We start from the raw sequence: 13,933 nt of genomic DNA on the forward strand, positions 1-13,933 counted from the left end.
CCCCCCCCCATACACACAAGGGCACAGCTCACAACAGCTCAGACTCTGGGCAGGCTGGCCCTTGGGCCTCTCTGAGCTTACCTTTCATTTGTAAATGGAGAGCTCACTCCCACACCATGCTTTGAGTCATACATGAGATAATGTTGTATTGAGTGTAAACATCTACACAACTGACCTATTATTGTAAACTGTACCGAGAACATTTTCATTCTGTAAAGGGGTATCTGAACAGGCCTTCATAAAAAAAATGAATTAATAAAACTAATGCTGAGGGATGAGGCAAGCAGGGTGGCTCAGTGGGTAAAGGTCCTTGCCACCAAGCCTGACAACCTGACTCCTTCCTGCAAGTTGTTCTCATGCACACATGTTCATGCATAGTCCCCCCCCCACACACAATTAAACAAATAATTATAATAATAATTAGTGCTTGGGCTAGAGCTGGAGCTCTGCAGAGGAGAACTTGCCTAACACGAGCAAGGTTCTGGGATCTATCCCCAACACTGCAAGAAATATATATATATATATATATATATTTTTTTTTTTTTTTTTTTTTTTTTTTTTTTTTTTTTTTTTTTTTTTTTTTTTTGGTTTTTTCGAGACAGGGTTTCTCTGTGTAGCCCTGGCTGCCCTGGAACTCACTCTGTAGACCAGGCTGGCCTCAAACTCAAAAATCCACCTGCCTCTGCCTCCCAAGTGCTGGGATTAAAGGCGTGCGCCACCACTGCCTAGCAAGAAACATTTTTTAAAACAATGATTACACAGCACTCAGGAGGCAGGGGCAGGTAGATCTCTAGTTCGAGACCAGCCTGGTCTACAGAGTGAGTTCTGGAACAGCCAGGACTACATAGAAAAACCCGTCTCAAAAAACAAAACAAAATGAACAACAACAACAACAAAAAGCAATTACAAAACACCAGGCCCATTTCTGGGTCCTTTCCTGCTCATGGTAACAGTGTGAGGTGGACGTGACCATTATCACGAATATTTTAGAGGTGAAGACATCGATCGAGGCACAGTTGCTTCTCAGGCCTCACTAAGATCTCGTGTAGAAACTGCAGCATGAGCAAGCAACGTGCTCCAGATGTCACATCTAATGAGGGGTGAGGCTGAGATCTGAACCTCGTGAGTGTGTTCTGGAGTCCTGGCTCTGAACTGTATGTGCTTCTGTTAGGAAACGGACTGTTAGCATTTAACAGCACGAAGGGGCTCGTGTGAGCCATCATGCTAAATTGCCCCATGAGCCTTCTAATTTGGCTTATAGTGTTTCCACCCCAAATATCTTGTCCCCATGAAAGTTCACCTTGAAAGATCTCAGCCAGTGAAGGCTTGCCCCCCTTTCCCAGGAAGATCAACCACATTTCCTTCTCTGCCCCCATTGATCCCTATTGCACCACGGAGAGTTCCTACATTTGCGTGTCCACATAAGGCAGATTTCTCCTTTTTGGTTCAACCTGGAGGACAGGCACCAACTCTGGCTGTAGCAGCAAGGCCAGTCAGTCCTCGTAGACACTCTGTGTGTGTGTGTGTGTGTGTGTGTGTGAGTGTGTGTGTGTGAGTGAGAGTGTGTGTGGGTGTGAGTGTGAGTGGGTGTGGGTGTGAGTGGGTGTGTGAGTGTGTGTGTATGTGTGTGTGAGTGTGTGGGTGTGTGTGTATGTGTGTGTGTGAGAGTGTGTGTGTATATGTGTGTGTGTGAGTGTGTGTGTGTGTGAGTGTGTGTGTGAGTGTGTGTGTGTGGGTATGTGTGTGTGTGTGAGTGTGTGTGTGTGTATGTGTGTATGTGAGAGAGTGTGTGTGAGTGTGTGTGTGTGTATGTGTGTATGTGAGAGAGTGTGTGTGAGTGTGTGTGTGTGGGTATGTGTGGGTGTGTGTGTGTGTGTGTATGTGTGTGTGTGTATGTGTGTATGTGAGAGTGTGTGTGTATGTGTGTATGTGAGAGTGTGTGTGTGAGTGTGTGTGTGAGTGTGTGTGTGTGAACTGGTCTTCTGTCACTGTCTTTGTGTTCATTCCGTGCTAGGTTCTTCTCTGACTCTTTGCATCTTTCCCAGCCTCTCCCCTTAAAAGAGTTACATCTCCAATAAATGTGATTTTCTTAGCACTGAAAGTTGATGAGGTTGGGTCAAAGGGGCGGATTGAGAAATTGGTGACGGAAGAATAGCTCTATGAATTCAGCTTCTTGATTAACAATTTCATGACAACTCTTGGATAGAAATCGGTTTATACAGCATTGACCGAAACACGGTTTTTCTCCAACCACCTTGTCATTCAAACCCTTACACAGTTGCAGAGTTAGAAATGGAGCCAAAGAGAGACTAACAAAGGCCACCATTGATAAGAGGTGAAGCAGGGGAGAGGCATAAGGATTAAAGTGGAAAAACAGGAATTTAGATGTTCGGTTAGAAACTTCCTCCCAGAGCTAAACTTTCTTGTCTGGCTGAAAAACTACCCACATTTGGCAACATCAGGGTAGAAAAATAGGGCTTTTGTATTAGGAGTGTAGAAGCAAGCCACGGGTCAATGGCTGGTCCTGGGTTAACGACCACACGTCTTAACACCTGTGTGACACATGGGAAAATCTACAGGGGTGTGGGCCTATACACACGGGCCTTGCACTGGGTTGTACATGCTTCTGTATAAGAGGGGGAAGAGAGGGTCGTGATGAGGGTTCCGAGGGAGAGGGCAGAGCAGAACTCTCCTCTTTCCTTGCTTGTTTCACAGCCTACTCTGAGGTCTAGACCTGGTACCCATCACCGGGCTATCTGAGTAGCACTCTTTGGTGACTACCTCTCTTACAAAGGTATTTTCTCAAGTTTTTAAATGACCAGGTCTTGTTTTTTCCTTCTTTTAAAAAACAAAACAAAACAAACAACAACAACAACAAAAAAAAAACTTTAAAAATTTTAAGTTTGTGGTTGGGTTTGTGTATGTGAGTGCAGTGTCCACGGAGGCCAGAAGAATAGGGAGTCAGGTTCCCTAGAGCTGGAGTTACAGGCAGGTGTGAGCCACCCCACATGGGTGAAACCCAACTCAGATTATCTGCAAGAGCAGCACACACTTGTCACCACTGAGCCATCACTCCGGTCCCATTGTTCACATCAGAGTGTTTGTGGAGGTGTCTCTCCAGTTTCCTTTAGAGCATTGAGACTTGTCTTAACAACAACAACAACAAAATGGTTATGCTTGTAGCCTGGTCTGACCAGTCTACAAGGTAGGTTTGTATTGAAATATCACACTGTATCTCATACGTTCTGTTAACCCCAAAGATTTAAGGAGAAAGACCACTGTCCCAGATCATTGTGGCCAAATTAATTAAAACAACCTTTTTTTTTTTTAAATTGTATACATTGTGGCCAAATTAATTAAAACAAACTTTTTTTTTAAATTGTGTACATGAGCTGACTCCCCCACTAAGGCAGGGTTCAAGAGATTGGCATTGGACATGAGCCAGATAAGGGTTTTTAAAGCTCACGGATAGGAGGTTTCCAAATGGGGGATTTGGCCTATAGGTGAGGTGGGGTTCCCAGAGCAGAACATAACAAGGTGGTCATAATAGCTTTTTGAAATAAAGGTAGGGTTACAAGGTGGTGATAAGTAAGAACCTCCTGAAACAAAGGTAAGATTGCCATTCCTGCAACAAGCAAGAAGAGAACCATGTAGTTAAGGTCACAGGCGGGGCACAGCCCAGTCTTAGAGAAACAGAGATTTAATCATAAATGGGAATGAAGTCATCATTCCTGTTGTCTTTATTACAAGATGGCTTTTAAGCCCAGAATGGAGGTAGCCTGGTTCATCAATACATATGTAATTACTATTTGTTATGGAAAATAAATTTGAAAAGTTTGTGCTTTGTCAATACAGCCTCTTGGTTCTTATAGATTAAGTATGGTAATAGTTTTCTTTTTGTTTTTTGTTTTGTTTTGTTTTTAAACTATCAGGCATGATGGCATTTGCCTATAATCTCAGCACTTAGGAGGTAAAGACAGAGGGAGCAGAAATTCAAAGTCAAGTTGGGCCTGGTGGCATGTACCTTTACCTCCTGTGTTCAGGAGGCAGATGCAATGGATCTCTGTGTGTTTGGGGCCAGCCTGATCTACAGAGTGAGTGCCGGGCAGCCAGGGCTACACAGGATGACCCTGTCTCAAAAAACAAACACGTAAACAAAAATCAAAACAAAAGCCAGCCTCTAAACCTCTGCCACGTACACACCGAGGGTAAAGCCAGTACCAAACAATAACAACAACAACAACAGCAACAGAGAATTATCATCTTTGGGGTGGCCAATAGGATGGGCCTCTTGGTTTCCTTTGTGTGTTCACTGGTACCCCAATCCTCCCCCCAACATCCTACCCTCAAAAACATCACCTGAGTATTTGTCCTCGTCACAGGGATGGCAAGAAGTTTCTCCTTTATTTGAGTAAGAGTTGGCTGGACAAAGCTTGCAGAAAGGGGAACCCTGCTTAGCAGCGTACGTGCCAGGCTTGCAGGGGAAACACTCGGAGGTGTAAGCCACCCCTAGGAAGAAAAGAATAGTATAGACAATCAAGGTTTGACCCCAGACACCAAGGCCCTGGGACCAACGCCCATCCTCCCCTAGAAGCCAGCAGCAGACCCCAGATCCAAGCCGTTTTCTGTACCTGTTATGGCGATGTTTCTAACAAGCACAGGCTTAGACACTTTGGACCACACTGAGAAAGCTGTGGTTCTCCAATAGAGGACATTATTGCCTCTATTTAGCTCAACCTTAAGAAAGGCATAAGGTAGGTGTTAATTCATCACAAAAATGGGCACTGCTAATTTGCCTTTTGTAGCTGTCTTTCTAACCCTCTCCCACTCTTCCCTGACTCTCCACATATGATCCTTGCATCGGATACACTATAAGCATCTCTTATGGAGAGATCAGAACAGGACCAGAGGGGACTGGCCGTAAGGGAGACTGGCATTTGTTCATTCTTCTGTGGTTTTTCCAGAAAACACAGCCTCCAAGCTGGAAAGCTCTGGCTCCTGGGGGCAAACTGGCCACTGTACAGCATGATCTATCAACTACGAAGAGAGGAATCACACATGTCTCAGACTGCCCCCTCCACAGGCCCTAGAGTAGAATCTCTCTGTTAGGGCCCTTGGCCCCTCCACTGGATGGCGGGGACAGCTGGTGTGATACTCACACTGTGGAACTCCCATCCTTTCTCCGTCGTTTTCATCCACCTCGAGTCATCAGCATTGGGCTGGCACTGGTCATTCTGGACCTGAGGCAGAAGGGGTTGGAGAGAAGGGGTTCAGCTTCCTGAGGAAAGGAGGGCCTTATTACTCCATACTGTGTGATGTTCTACAGCACTGTTCTCACAGGAGAGGGGCAGCCAGTTCCCTCCAGGCCCAAACTGAAAACAAGTAAGCTACACACGGTAATGGCTGAACATTGACCTCAGAGAAATAATTTGCAACTCAGCCCCTTGCTTGTCATAACAAGTCTGAACGGGATGAAACACCTAGGAATTTCACAGGCTCTGCCCTCCCCATCAGTGTCCTTTGCCTGTTGTCTTTTCTCCTCAGATCCCCAGGCCTCAGCTCATTTTGCTCACAGTTTTCTCTAGAGGGAAAACAAAACAAAACAAAAAAAAAAATCCCAAACATGGCTACACTTGTGATTGATTCCTACAAAATGAATCTGAGCCTCCGGGAACCTTGACCTTTTCCCCAACCCTCTCTTCCCTCCCTCCCACCTGGGAGCTTACAAAAAACTCAAAGATGATGCTGGAGTCTGGGTAGTAGTACTCAAAGTTAACTGTGCCAGACTGCTTTAGGTTGACGGCGTACATCAGTGTGGCTGTGCATTCATCTGTGTTGGAGGCGATGTAGTCTCCCCGGGGAACCCACTTGGACCTGTGAAAGAGCAGGGACAAGTGCTATGACAGCAGTATACCCCCACAAAGCTTCATGCCATGTGTTAGGCTCCGTGTCCTCTTGTTAGGATTTCTGGGGGGAACCTCCAGACTTAGGAGTCAAAAGCTGAAACTTGTTCCTTGTGGTTTGAATGAACAAGGCCCCCAGAAGCACACAGATTTGAAACTTGGTCTCCAGTTAGCGAAACTGCTTGGGAAGGATTAGGAGGTATGGCTTTGTTGGAGGAGGTGTGTCACTGGGGGTGGCCCACAGCCGGCCAGTCCCCCCACACCACCTCTATCTAGGCTTCCGATCAGGATATAAAGCTCTCAGTGACTGTCCCAGTGTCATACCTGCCAGCTTTCCACCATGATGGTCAAGGCCTAACCAAGCCCCAATTAAATGCCTTCTTTTAAGAGTTGCCTTGGGTGTGTGATGGTGGTGCACAACTTTAATCTCAGCACTCTGGCAGTGCTGAGGCAGAGGCAGGTGGATCTCGGTGATTTTGAGACCAGCATGGTCTACAGAGCTAGTTCTAAGACAGACAAGGCTACACAGAGAAACCTTGTTTCAAAACGTTGCCTTGGTCGTGGTATTGCTTCACAGTAATAAAATAGTAACCAAGAAAGATCTGAGCATGCTCAGGGAAGAGTAGCAACAACGGGTACTCTGAGGTAGATCAAGGGGCTAGGGCACAACCTATAAGAGGAAGACAGTTGGGTGTGCCTCCACGCTTCATAAAACTGGACTGGAGGCAGATGGCAGGTTAAGTCAGGAAGCTATATACATCAACCAGCTATTGCACTGCATGCTTCATCTTCACGTTTTTTGCTCATCAGTAAGAGGGAGGACTGTTTGATAGATGAGAAAACTGAGGCACCTTGGCCAACATCAGGAAGCCTTTCATTGAAAAGACTAGGATTCAGCGGGGCGGTAGTGGTGCATGCCTTTAATCCCAGCACTTGGGAGGCAGAGGCAGGCACATTTCTGAGTTCGAAGCCAGCCTAGTCTACAAAGTGAGTTCCAGGACAGCCAGGGCTACACGGAGAAACCCTGTCTCGAAAAAAAGAAAAAGAAAAGGAAAAAGGGAGAAAGAAAGAAAGAAAGAAAGAAAGAAAGAAAGAAAGAAAGAAAGAAAGAAAGAAAGAGAGAGAGAAAGGAAGAAAAGACTAGGATTCAAGTTCAAAACTGTTTATCCCCAAAGTTCTCGAATCCATAAGCAAACATATCCTCGAGAACTCAGAAGTTCATCCAATATAATCCCACTTATCTTTACAGACAGATCTACTTTACAATGCTATGTGTACATTTTATCAGGAAGAGATGGCAGGAGAGCCAGAGATGTTCAGTCTTGTCTATTCAGGTTCACTCTATCCACCTGGCCCAATGGCTACTCTTCACTCCCTACCACACTGTCTCTTGAATAACCTTCAAATTCATTTTGTGTCTGGCCCTGCATTCTCCAACCCCTCTCTGCACACTGGTTAGAAACATCCAGAAGGAAAACATGACTAAATCACTTCAGTGCTCTAAACCCTTGTGATGACTTCCCGTTGCTCTTGGGATAGGGCCCACATTCCTGGCCTATACTTTATAAGGCAAACCTGTAGGATTTCTCTCAATTCCTATGTCAAACTTTCTCTGCCCCTGGGCTTGCCTCTTCCTCAAACAAACTTCTTCCTCATTCTCTTTATTTAATTATTACTCCAGTCTTATAAGAGAGAGAGACAGAGAGAGACAGAGAGAGAGCCACTTTAATGTTAAGAAGTCAGCCTGGTGTTAAGCACAGTCATGTATACCTTTAGTCCCAGGGCTTCAGAAGCAGAGGCTGGTGAAGTCTGTGAACTTGAGGACAGCCTGGTCTACATAGTGAATTCCAGGTTAACCAGGGATATATAGTGGCACCCTGTCCAAATAAATAAAAGCCTTTCTTGACTCTATCTGCTTCTGCAAGAATGCCCTGAGATTTTTAATTTCCATAATTCCACTAAACTACCTTAAAGTTCTAATATGTTGTCAACCATTTAAGAATTATGCATAGGTAAAATAAGCATATGTCTGTCTACTACATAGCTTTAAGAAAACCAACACAGTATCGCTTTCATAGTGCAGGAAAGTGCTATCCAGGTTGTAGGGGGAGAAAAGTCATCAGTAGTATTACCCAGAATATACCCAGAATGCTACAGTACTGAACTGCCATGAAAGAGGTGTGCCCAATTGGTGCAATAATGGCATGAAAGGTTATGTGGGGAACCAACAATTTCTAATTAGATGTGAGGCCTGTTCCAACCTCCCAGTCAACCTTGGTCAGAGAAGCCTATTTCGCAATGGGCAAAGTCAGTGCCGAGACTCAGCCAGTCAAAGGGCTAAGAATAAGTGCCTGTTCATCTCTGAATGGAGCATCCATATGACTCTCTCTACCACAACAGGGAATGTGGTGGAGGAGGGTGGGGCAGGTGGAGCCTATCCCTAGCTAAGGAGCTATGGGAGGGAGTTAGTTATATGGGTGTAGCCTCTGGTAAATCGCCTCTGAACATGAAAACAACTCCAAATAAACCGAGTCTTATACAGAAAGAGACAGAGACAGAGGCATATATTTGTCTCACATGTTGGGAAGAAGAGTGGTTCCAAAGGAGTGAGATGGGCATGGAAGATGTTATGTACATAAAATTATCAAAGACTAAATAAACATTATTGGTCGAACTCTGACCAACATGGTCATGAGATCGACCCTGGTACCGGTATCCCCAATAAACCTCATGTGACTGTAGCAAAATAAATAAATAAATAAATAAATAAATAAATAAACAAACATTATTAAGAGCAAAACAGAGCAGTCGAGTGCAGCAGAGGCCACCCCGCACCTTCGCTAACCCCTGCCTTTCTTCTAGCATTTCTTGCCCCATTTACCACGTGGTGTTTTGAAGGTTTTGAAATGCCATGTAAATGGTATCATTCCTAATTTTCTAAAACTAACTTAGTTGGGACAGAGATTTCTATACAATGGTGTGAGATAGATCTCATGCACATAGATCTTTTTCTGTGTGTGGGTACACACCACACACACACACACACACACACACACACACACACACCACACAGTGGGGATGGACCTAGATCTAATCTGTGCTCTATATGTACTCTCTCTCACTGACTCATACACTCCTAGCCCTTCCTTCCATCTTTCCTGCTCTCTAATACTCTTTCCTTGGTTCTAGTTTGTCTGTTTATTTACACATGTATTTACAACTATTGGACATTTAGAGTGCTTCCAGGGTTTTTATAATTGTTTGCATTCCTTCCAGGGTTTTTATAATTGTTCACATTCCGATGTGAACACTCTTGTTGCTGTGTCCATACACACGTCTGAGCATAGTGCCTGCAAGCACTTGCTGGCTCATAGGGTGTGGGAACTCCCAGCATTACCAGGTACTGATACCTTGTTCCCCAAAATGTGTATCAATTTATGCCAGCTAGCAGTTTAAGAGGGTCCCCATTGCTCCACATCCTCTGCAAATCTAGAATTAACAGACTTTATGGTTGCCCTCTGATGTGGTGGGGAGTGTTGCTATATGATGTAACAGGGCATTTAGTGGCTAGTTGGGCTTTAGTCTCATTTCCTTGATTACTTGTGATCTCTGAAGTTTTCTTGCCATCTGGAATCCTCTTCTGGCCATACTTTAATTCTTCCTGCCTGGCCTGTTCATTTTGGGAGGACAAAAATCAACCTTGTTTTACATAATAATGAATCCCCCTGGTCTCCAGCTCTGGCACCCAAGGACCTCAAAGTGATTCCAGAAAAGAACAAGTTGAGACAGTTCTGATATTTCTGTTTTGTCTGAGACTAGTCTGAGACCCTCAACCATTACCAATGGCCACTAAGGGTTCCCCCTGTGTCTGCCACAAGCTTAATAGTATTTTTGGTTTATTTGTTTTTCAAGACAAGGTTTTTCTCTGTAGCTCTGGCTGTCCTAGAACTTGATCTGCAGACCAGACTAGCCTGGAACTCACAGAGATCTGCCTCCCTCTGCCTCCCAAGGGCTGGAGTTAAAGGTATGTGCCACCACTGCCTGGCAACAGTCAGTATTATTATCAACAGAGAAACATAACAAACCAAATTCTTCCAAAATGCCCCATCCTACCTAACATTTTTGACTCCCTTGTTGAAAGAGACATTTGATGCTGATGTACTCCACAGTATCTGCTATAAATACCTCTGAGTTTGATGAATAGTTAAAGGATTTCATAAGTGGGTCACGTTTGCTTTCTGGTGTCTGCTGGTGTTGTCCCTGCTGAAGACACTTCACGTTCTACAATCCCAGTATGTTTGATGGATTTCTAGTGCTGAGGCATCGCTCTAGATGCTTCTCCTCAACTCCTTGACCAGTGTTGGGGATCTGGGATTGGACTCAAAGTCTTGGACATGCCAGGCATGTGTACTACCACTAAGCTATACACACTAAGTGTCTTTGCTTTCTTCTTAAAAATTCTTGCCGGGTGGTAGTGGCGCATGCCTTTAATCCCAACACTCGGGAGGCAGAGACAGGCGGATTTCTGAGTTCGAGGTCAGCCTGGTCTACAGAGTGAGTTCCAGGACAGCCAGGACTATACAGAGAAACCCTGTCTCGAAAAACCAAAAAAAAAAAAAAAATTCTTGTCGGTTTGGTGGTGATGAAAACCTTTAATCCAAGTACTTGAGAGTCAGAGGCATATAGATCTTTGAGCTTGAGGGCAGCCTGGTCTCTAGAGCAAGTTCCAGGATAGCCAGGGTTACACAAAGAAACCCTGTCTTCAAAACAAAACAAAATAAACCCCAAAACAAATGAAAACAAAAACAAAAATAACAAAACTTCTTTCCGATGTATCTTTATGTGTATGGTGTTTCGCTTACATGTATCTTTGTGTACCACATGCATTCCTGTTGCCTACAGAGGCCAGAGAGGGCATTAGATACCCTAGAACCAGAGTTATAGACAATTGTGAGCCACTCTGTAGGTGTTGAGATTCTAACTCTAGTCCTCTGGAAGAGCAATTCAATGCTTTTAAGTTCTGAGCCATCTCTTCAGTCTGCCTTTGTTTTTCGTTTGTTTGGGTTTTTTGTTGGTGGTGGTGGTGGTAGTTTTTTTTTGTTTTTTGTTTGTTTTGTTTTAAAAACAGGGCTATACTATGTAGCCTGGTATGATGGTTTGTATATGTTCAGGGAGTGGCACGATTAGAAGGTGTGGCCCTGTTGGAGTGGGTGTGTCACTGTGGGTGTGGGCTATAAAACCCTCCTAGCTACCTGGAAATCAGTATTCTGCTAGCTCCTCCTGCACCATGCCTGCCTAGATGCTGTCACGCTTCCTGCCTTGATGATGATGGACTGAACCTCTGAACCTGTAAGCCAGCCCCAATTAAATGTTGCCATTTATAAGAGTTGCCTTGGTCATGGTGTCTGTTCACAGCAGTAAAACCCTAACTAAGACACCCAGGCCGGCCTGAAACCCTCTATCCTCTTACTCCAACGTCCCAAGTACTAGATCAGAGGCATATGCAACGTACACCTGGCTACAACTTTTACATATACACTCTTACTTAATCAGTACCACAATGTTTAACAGTACTACTTGCCAGGTGTGCTGGCTCACACCTTTAATCCCAGAACTTAGGAGACAGAGGCAGATCGATCTCTGAGAGTTTGAGGCCAGCCTGGTCTACACAGCAAATTTCAGGACAGCCAAGGGTACATAGAGAAACCCTATCTTGAACAACCAAAATAAGTAAGTAAATAAATAAACAAATAAACAAAACAAATAAATTGTGTTATTTGAATGTGGTGGTGTGGAGCAGTAAAAAGCTTGGGACTGGGTTTGAGTACCAATCTCTCCAGGTTCAAGCTAGGAAATTAAGGTGGAATGCTTAACCTCACTGGGCTTCCAGTTTTTTACTCTGCAATGGAAATCACAATGCCAATTTTACTGGGCTCCTGTGTAGGGTCAAGACAAATCTTCCATGTATACATCCAGCACAGGGCCAAGTCTCTAAATGGCACATCTGAAATATATAGTCTGTTGTCCAACCACAACTCCCTACCCCACCCCTATCTCATGGCTTTTCAATGGGCAAAGGTCTTCTGAGCTGGGAACTTTCCCACTTACTGAAATGTAGTGGTTCAGATGAGAGTGGCCCCAATAGGCTCATATAATTGAGTTCTTCATCTCTAATTAGTAGAACTGTTTGGGAAGGATTGGGAGGTGTGGCTTTGTAGAAGAAGGGTTTAAAAGCCCACATGAGGCCCAGTTTCCTGCTTGTGGATGAGACTGAGATTTCAGATACTGCTCCAGGGCCATGCTTGCCTGCCTGCTTTGTGGAGTCACCCTCTCAAACTGTAAGTGAGCCCCCAGTGAATGCTTTCTTCTCTGAAAGTGTAAGCAAGCCTCCAATGAATGCATCTCTTCACAACAATAGAAAGTAACTAAGACATGGGGTCTCAAGGAATTTAAAGGATCTCATTCCCAAGTCAAAGCTCTCACCCTACTCTGACCTCTCCAAACCCACAACAGCATGTCAGGCAAAACCAGTTTTAGAAGTTTGGCACCAAGGGCAGTGATACAACCAATACTTTATACGTTGCATTCTAATCAAGTAGATGAGGTTTATGTTGTCACTCAAGATTCCACAGAGAAAATATAATTGTGAGGTTTTTTTTTTTTTGTCTTCTTTTTAAAAAACCTGTTAAGCCATTAGATGCCTATCGTCCTTCGTTTACCTGCCTCTATTGCTTTCATGTTTCCTTCTCACAGATGTCTGTCAATGGTAAGCTTAGGTAAGACTAGGTCAAAGTAGAGGTCATATCCAGTAGTCCTTTCTCCCACCCCCGCCTCCAGGGGGTCGTCCTCCTCCTTCCAGCCTCAGGAGCACCACAGAACACTACTCAGAGTGCACCTCGGCCCTTTCTGCGAGAGACTTGTGCGCTGTTTCCCAAACTCACGAAGTGCAGTTCTCAGTGGACTCCGAGATGCTGTCATCAACCTCCAAGTTGGCCGAGAGACTGGCAAAGCCGTGAGGCAGCTCATCCCACTCATCAAATCGGATGCCAGTGCCGAGGGAGTAGCGGCCCTCCGCGCAGGGCTTGCAGGACTGATCCTTCATATCCAGAAATTCCCCAGCATTGCAAGAGAAAGCTGAAAAGCAAAGCAGGGACAAGGGAGGGGTGCTGAGATCACTGTGGTCTCTGGAGGAGTGATGGGGCTGAAGGCAATCTAAAGCTGGGACCTCGGGGTCAGGATCTTGGGGTCTGGATCACTAAAGTTCTGGGCTAAGGACCATCTTGTGTGATATCTGTATGGAATAGTCATAGAGACATAGGGCAGATTTGTGGTTACCATAGGTGAGGTAGGAGACTGCGGAGAGACTGTCACTAAGAACTTTCTTTTCAGACCTTAATGCCCCCCAAACTTGAGTGGTTAAGAGTTGCTGGGAACAGCTGGGATGTGGTGGGACACACCTTAGTCCCAGCACTTGGGGAGGCAATGGCAGGTGGATCTCTTGAGTTCTAGAACAGCCAGGACTACACAGAGAAACCCTGTTTTGAAAAATAAAACAAACAAACAAAAAAGAATTGCTGCGAGGATTTTAACAGTGCTGAAATTTGCCCAACAAGAGGTGAAATTCATTGTGTGTAAGAAGTAGTATATTTGGAAGCAGAGGCATTGCTGTGAGCTCAAAATCAGCCTCATCTATACAGCAAGGCTACCCAGAGATCCTATCTCAATCCTATATTTTATAAAGAAAGGATTTAAAGTCAGGCAAGGTGGTGACTTTCCTGTAATTCTAGACCTGTTAGGAGAGGGGGGAAGGGAGGGAGGGAGGGAAAGAAGGGACAGAGAAAGAGAGAGAGAGAGAGAGAGAGAGAGAGAGAGAGAGAGAGAGAGAGAGAGAGAGAGAGAGAGATGTAGCTTTGCTGGGGACTTTGGGATGCATCTCTGATGACCTGTTTCCTTGAAGATGCTTCAGCTATTCTTAAAGATCCAGCCAGGAGGACGCTGGGCCTTCTGGACCATGTAAGGTCCTTCAGCCT

The 13,933-nt window shown here is 44.9% G+C and overlaps 1 protein-coding gene across 1 annotated transcript in view; it reads right to left on the bottom strand.

Moving 5' to 3' along the window:
- The window catches only part of Kiaa1324 (KIAA1324 ortholog), an 81,963-nt gene that overhangs the window by 23,759 nt on the left and 44,271 nt on the right, over nucleotides 1–13,933 (bottom strand). The window contains exons 3-7 of the mRNA XM_031375195.1: nucleotides 12,845–13,037; nucleotides 5,727–5,874; nucleotides 5,160–5,240; nucleotides 4,632–4,737; nucleotides 4,360–4,509 (exon numbers count right to left, since the gene is read on the bottom strand). Coding sequence (XP_031231055.1) covers nucleotides 4,360–4,509; nucleotides 4,632–4,737; nucleotides 5,160–5,240; nucleotides 5,727–5,874; nucleotides 12,845–13,037 — 678 coding nt within the window. The remainder of the gene's footprint in view (nucleotides 1–4,359; nucleotides 4,510–4,631; nucleotides 4,738–5,159; nucleotides 5,241–5,726; nucleotides 5,875–12,844; nucleotides 13,038–13,933) is intronic.

This window comes from Mastomys coucha, unplaced genomic scaffold, assembly GCF_008632895.1.
Source record: "Mastomys coucha isolate ucsf_1 unplaced genomic scaffold, UCSF_Mcou_1 pScaffold16, whole genome shotgun sequence".
NCBI classification, from domain to species: Eukaryota; Metazoa; Chordata; class Mammalia; order Rodentia; family Muridae; genus Mastomys; species Mastomys coucha.